At 29.1% G+C, this 7366-nt stretch overlaps 1 protein-coding gene across 1 annotated transcript; it reads right to left on the reverse strand.

Moving 5' to 3' along the window:
* Window positions 1-1262: 1262 nt before the first annotated feature.
* On the reverse strand, window positions 1263-6159 carry LOC128193644 (receptor-like protein EIX1). The gene is made up of 2 exons (XM_052867655.1): window positions 2556-6159; window positions 1263-1599 (listed from the first exon to the last, which is right to left on the reverse strand). Exon 1 carries the CDS (start codon window positions 6102-6104, stop codon window positions 2562-2564), a length of 3543 nt encoding a protein of 1180 aa, XP_052723615.1. The 5' UTR covers window positions 6105-6159; the 3' UTR covers window positions 1263-1599; window positions 2556-2561.
* Window positions 6160-7366: the final 1207 nt, after the last annotated feature.

Genomic DNA, 7366 nt, shown 5'->3' on the forward strand with positions numbered 1-7366 from the left:
TGTGATCTTTTATTTGTTTAAAAATTAATACAAGTAAAATCTATTATTTTATATAGATTTATAAATAGTAAAAAGTAGGATAATAGTGATTATTAATGCATAAAAACGTATAGTTTAAAATTACTATACTTTTTAAAATAATATTTTTATTCCTCAAATATTTTTATTAATAGTCTTTTACACAATTTAAATTAGATCGTAAAAATAGTAATAAGACTGCCTTTTAATAATATATTTTATTTTTTATTAAAATAATGTTATTATAATATATATATATATATATATGTACATATATATATATATATATGTACATATATATATATATATATATGTACATATATATATATATATATATATATATATAAGCATTGAGAGGAGATTTAAATATGTTCAAATGTTACGTAGATAATGAATATTTTATAAACTATTTGAAGATAAAATGAAAAGAAAACATGTATGTATGTAATTGTTTGAATGAATTATAAACAATTTAATATTGTAGTTTTTTTTATTAGTGCTTTATGCAAACTCTTGTATAGGTAAATTTTTTCTTGTACCCGTTGTAATATACTGACATATGAGCTTTGATATATAGACTTATTACTTTGTGCGTTGTATTTATTGTATTTGTTTATTAATTATAGTTTTAAAATGTGTTTACTAACTATTAATACTTTGGAATAAAAAAGTAACATTGAAGTAAGTATAATCCAGAAGATGAGTGTAGTAAGTGTAGTTGCACATTGGTTAAATCAAACAATTAAGTTTTTGTGCATAATTTGTATTTTTCACTAACAATAATTACATATATGCACTTAATCTCAAAACTGAAGGTTGTTGTGGAGATCCCAAAACAATTAGTCATATATATTTTGAATTTAAAAAATTCTTGTGGTTTTTCAATTTATATATCTATTTCTTTTATGGTTTAAAATCATAATACTTGCTCACAATTCCACTTTGGTACAATTGGAACTCAAATACAAAACCTTATATCATAAATTCAAGATCAAAGAGTTAAGTTTGCGAAAAATCATAGTCTTCATTGTAAGTTGTAGAAACTACAATTCTTGTAAAACACTTGATCGTCATTTCTAATGTGTGAGATAATTATTCTGCTAGAGTTACACATAACTCATAGTTCTGGAAGTTCTGGAAGTGCTAATTCTGTTGAATTGTAATCGCAGAAAGAACAGAGGAATGATTCTTCCTTTCTGAACCATATTCTATCACATTTTATCAAATAATGTACTCTGCTGATATGCCACAAGTAAGTTGAAATTTTTATAACTTCAAGTTATTCTATCACAGAGGAATAACTTCACAGGAAAGGCTTAAGATATAAACAAAGTATTTAGAAAAAAAAAAAAAGATCACAATCACAATAGGTTTCCTGAACAACCATTACAAAATAAAAATTGAGAAGAAAGAAACATTTAAAGAAAATAAATGTTTAGAAATCTTCCTCAGTTATCGATATCCAGAGTACCTCTTTCCTCTGTTTTCTTTATGTCCTTTGAGCATGATACCCTCACAATCATTCTAATCTTCAACAACAATTCCATTTTTCCACTTACACTCCTATAATCCAGATTTCCTCTGCCAAAAATTAAGCAAATAATATTAATTTCCCCAGAAATAGAAACATTAAAAAGATAACGTAAAAAAAAACAGATATTAAAAAAAAATCATATTAAAATGCAAAAGGAATAGAAAACTCCAATAATTTAAGTCATTACTAATTAAATTCTTTCAATTTATTTTATACTTTGTAAAAAAGATCATTTGTCATAAAATAATTATCTTGTATGATTATCAAGACAAATAAAAAAATATTTTTTTGTAGAAGCCAAATTAAGACTAGAAATCTTCAAATTCATATTGGAGATCTAAACTTGAATTACAAACTTACCATTTACTATAAAATATGTATTTATAGAAATAATTGTATCTATCATCCATGAAACTAATATTGTAATGTTTAAACATACAAAAGAAAAACCAACTTATTATGAGAATGTCACAAACAATTTTGAGACATGATTGAAAGAGATAAAAATAAAGAAACTGAAAATATGTCTTAAGCTAACGATTTTTTATTATTTTGTTGTATCCATAGACATTAGTTATTATCTTTAAGTAATATTTTTTCAAATACATCGTTAATCTTTCAATAAATTTCTTTTTATCTAATAAAAAATCGATTTAACCATAATATTTTTGTAATTGTTATTATTTGGAAATGTGAATCATATGACAAGAAAATCATTAATCAAATTTAGAAATCAAAATAATTAATTATGTAGATATCAATTAGAAATTATTAGTATGTAAAATAGTCTTTTTTATAAATAAAAAATTATAATTAATTTGTTAATTAGACTTAAATTGATCATTTTCATTAGCTATCAAAGTTTTACATATTTAATATTATTAATTTTAAATCAGTCTCTAATTTTAAATTAAAAACTAATTTAATGAAAAAAAACTTAATAATAATAATAATAATAAAACAAAAAAAATCAAATTTTAACACAAGGTTAAAATAATGTTACCTGCAGCTATGTTTTGTACCAGATTCTGAAAACTTTCACTGTTGTCATGACATAAAGAGTGTCTCCTAAATTATTTAAGAACTTGAAATATGCATCACGCCAAGAATGTACTATTAAGATTGAGCCAAACACTACCCAAAAGCTTATAGCAAATCCAATTGTCATACTTATATAATATTCACGATTGAAAATGAAATTGTCATCCCTGTGATATTTAACAATTGGTTGTTGTCTTGGTTCTCCATCAATACACAATTTCTCTAATGGTAGTCCACAAAGGTCGGTATTATCTTCATATTTTGATGCATCGAAACTCTGTAATTGTGTGCCAATTGGAATTTTACCAGATAAATAATTATGTGACAAATCTAACACAGTGAGCCGGTTAATCTGAGCAAGACTGGAAGGAATAGAACCAACAAGTTGGTTTCGTGACAAATCAAGAAATTCAAGTGATGTTAACTCTCCAACATTTGAAGGAATTTTTCCTGTCAGTTGATTTCTTGATAAATTCAATGAAACCAATCCAAATAAACTCTCTATTTCTTTTGGAATTTCTCCTGATAATTGATTGCTTGAGAGATCAATGCTATTTAAAAGTGACAATCCCCTGTTTGTGAATATTTGTTCTGAACCTTTCCACATCAAGATTGCATTCAAATTGTATGAAAAGTAACCCATGATAGCACTAGTGTTGACCAAATATTGATGACCTTGATAATCCCTCAAAGAAGTCATTTGAGTCATTGAGGAAAAGTTTTTTATGCATTTAGGAATTCTTCCAGATAGGTTGTTTAGCGAGAGATCTAAGAGTTGAATATTTTTTAGATAACAAATTTGCAATGGTAAATTTCCAGAGAAATAGTTGCTTTTCAAGCTTAAAAATTGCAACTTTGATAATTTCTTCCCAATCCAATTTGGGATAGATCCTGATAAGCTATTTTCTGCTATGTCTACCATCACTAACTTTATGCAATTCCTCAAGATAGAAGGGATCATACCTGTTAAGTTATTGCTTCTCAATAACAATACTTGAATTTGAACGAGTGATCCCATTGAAGTAGGAATTTCTCCAGAAAATTTGTTCTGACTCATATTTAAGTAAGTCAATGACTTGAAATGAGTCCAACAATTTGGAATTTGTCCAGAAAACTCATTATTTGAAAGATCTAATTGGTATAAATTTTCAGCTACACTGCTAGAGCATAAAAACCAAGAAGAATTTGTGAATTTATTGTTTGATAGATCAAGATGTATTGAGTCTCGGAAAAATGATGGAACATGACCCTCAAATTGATTTGAGGCAAGACTAAGAGAATCATAATGATTCTCTATTGGCAAATTTGGAATCGTACCATGTAAATTATTGCATGAAATATCAATACTCACCAACTTTGACAATCCAAATTTGGTCCATAACCATTTTGGAACAGTACCTGATATTCCACTATTTGAAATGTCAAGGTATTGAAATTTGTTTTGTTTCTCTAGCCATTTGGGAAACAATGGACCTTGCTTACAAGACCTCAATTCAATACTATATAATTGAAAAGGCGGAGTCCAGTTTTGACTAAATTTTAACGTCAGTGAGTTGTCTGACAACATCAATGTCGTTAACTTTGTCATATTATAAAAATGAGAGTCAGTTAACACACCTTTCAAAGAGTTTGACATCAAGTTTAATACCTCAAGTTCTGGTGAAAATCGAAGATCTTCAGAAATTGTCCCATTTAGCTTGTTACTATCAAGGTACAATCCTTTTAATGATGGGAACATTGTTGCGAGGTCGCTAGGCAAAGTACCACTAATTTGATTCATGCCCAGATCTAAGCGTTGCAATGATGGGGATAAGTGATGCATTATTGTTGGAAGGTTTTCATTCAAACTGTTATTAAATAAGTTCAATGAACGCAAAATAGTACCATTGTGAAATAATTTTTGAACTCCGTCCTTTAATCGATTTTTTGATATATCCAACCTTTCCAACTTAGAAAATATTGAGAAATCAGGTAATGTGCCATTGAATTTATTTTGACTGAGATATAACTCTCGCAATGAGTATCTAGAACATCCAGACAAATGATTAAATATCACTTTGAGATCTTCACTCAACTTATTGGAAGAAAAATCCAATAACTCCAAAGTACATGTGCTCCCAAATGAGTTTGGAACACCACCTTCTAAAGAGTTAGAACTAACTGATAACTGCTCCAAATGAGATGGCAATCTAGTGTCTTCAGGTATCTTTCCACTCAATTGATTGCCAGAAAGATCCAACGTGTTTAAATTTGAAAACGCTGAAAGGTCAGGTACAGAGCCTCTGATTTGATTGTTTCTCAAACTCAAATCTTGTAGTGAGTATCTAACACAACCACTAGAGAAATTATGAAGAATTGACGAAAGGTCTTCGGCCATATCGTTTGCAGACATGTGTAAAGAACGTAGGTTGCATATATTCATGAATGATTTCAAATCTTCATCCTTCAACGCATTAAAAGAGAGGTCAAGGCGCTCAAGAAAATTCATGGTCAAGCCAAAACGATATGAAATGGTACCCTCCAAGAGGTTGAAGCTAAGGTCAAGCTCAACAAGGTTGGAAGTGGTGTTTGACACCCACTGGAATACCATTGGTTGTGTGAAGGAGTTACTAGAAAGATGAAGGACAGAAAGGGAAGTAGAAAAATTAAAGTTGGAAGGGTTGAATGAAAGGAGAAAATGATCGGAAAGGCCACATTCAGATAAACTGAGTTCTCTTAATTTTGGTAGCTTGGCAATGGTTCGAAGGCAGCTAGGAGAACTGTTAAAATTAGATATGGAATTGAAGGAAAGATGGGTTAAAGAATTAAGATTAGATAACCATTGATCACTACTGACAATTTTGAGAGCACTATGATATCCTCCAAGATAGAATTTATGCAAATTTGAAAGGTTTCCTAGTTGGGAAGGAATGAATCCTTCAAAAGAATTGTACCTGAGATTAAGATACTCCAACCGAGAGAGATTTCCAATTTCACGAGGGATTGACCCATTCAAATAATAATTTGTTGCAAGATTCAAATATTTCAAATGAGAAAGAGAACTTATCTGAGTTGGAATTTGTCCGCTAAAACCACATGAAGAGAGATCAAGATATCTCAAATTGGTAAGAGAGCCAAGAAACTCTGGAATAGTGCCTCGAAAAGAATTGAAACTGAGGTTCAAATACTGTAAGTGTCGCAACTCCATTAACGACTTGTGGATCTCTCCTCCAATGTAATAGACTTCATAGTCATAGGGTTCATAATAATTGCTAAGAGAAAGAGATTCATAATGATATCCTCCGTGAAGGTCGAGACTTATAATATGAGCGGTGAGGTTGGTGCAGCGAATCCCCTCCCATTGGCAACAGTCGGGAGTGGTCCAAGAGGAGAGCATGCCGAAGTCATCAACAATGGCAGCCTTAAATTGAAGGAGTGCTTCCCTCTCTTTTGGAAGGCATCTGATATGGTGTTGTCCATAAGCAACCTGCAAAACCACACTCACCACAAACATCTTTACTTTGAGATTCATGATGATGAAATAGAGAGAGTGAATAGTATAGAATTAGATTGATATGTGTTGTGAATTAAGCACTCCCAATACCCACATTTATACTCACACCAACTCCTTCATTACTTTATTCTAAGTCCTCGTCATCATCGTCGTGTTTGCCTGTTTCCATTTTTTTTTATTCATCATATCAACTAATTTTTGTGGTCCACAAATAACTTTATTATGCATTTCATTAATGCATGCAAGATTTCAATGATATCAATTGACTTCGAAGAAGACTTATGTATTTTCATTTTAAACGACAATATTATATGAAAAAAAAAACATCAAACTCGACCTTACAAATAATTAATGAATTGGAAGTTATTATTTGAAAACCAAATTAAGAAAGTGCTCTGAAAATGCACTTCCAAATGCAATTGTGTCGAACAAATTGTAATATTTGCATTATCTTAATTTGTGGGTACCAAGATGGTTAATTTTTCCTAACGACATAGAAAGAGTCCAAATTCATAGTTTTACATGAATAATAAATAATGTTATTTCTTCTTAGAGACAAAATATTATATGAAAATAGATACAATTATAAATTCGGATATTGTCTGTGATTTTTTTTACAAAATTCATAGAATAGATATTTTTCTTTAAGGATATTTTAAAAAATTTGTAAGTCCAGCTAAATATTAAGAAAATGACTTTGTTAAGTAAATTAGTTTGGGGTAATGGGACAAAATGTAAAAAATATTGCCAAATTAAAAAGGAAACATCAATAAATATAGTCATTATTGGAAAATTAGACATTGGTCTTTATTCAAATAAAATGACAAGGGAAGCTTCCACACCTTTCCACCTTTGTCACTTTCCTCATTATCAATGGTGGGAAATTTTTTGGGACAATAATTCTATTCCAATCAATTGACTTATCCGAAGACTTGTGAAAACAAAGGTAACTAACATGAAATTGGAATTTTTAGATTAAACTACAATTTTATATAAAAAATAATCGATCAAATGTTAATAGTGAAAGAATTATAAGTCAATATTCTAAAGATAATAAAATTTAAAAAGTACTCTGAAAATGCATTTCGCAAGGCAATTGTTTTTTTAACAAGTTGTAATATTTGCAATAGCTTCTTTTATGAATAGCAAGATGGTTAATTTGACATAGAAAGAGTTCAAATTAAGACAGTCCAACAGTTTACAAATGGCTAAAAAAATAACGTTATTTATTTTTATGTAGAACTAAAACATTATATAAAATAAATACCATTAGAAAATTT

This window comes from Vigna angularis, chromosome 8 (assembly GCF_016808095.1).
Source record: "Vigna angularis cultivar LongXiaoDou No.4 chromosome 8, ASM1680809v1, whole genome shotgun sequence".
NCBI classification, from domain to species: domain Eukaryota; kingdom Viridiplantae; phylum Streptophyta; class Magnoliopsida; order Fabales; family Fabaceae; genus Vigna; species Vigna angularis.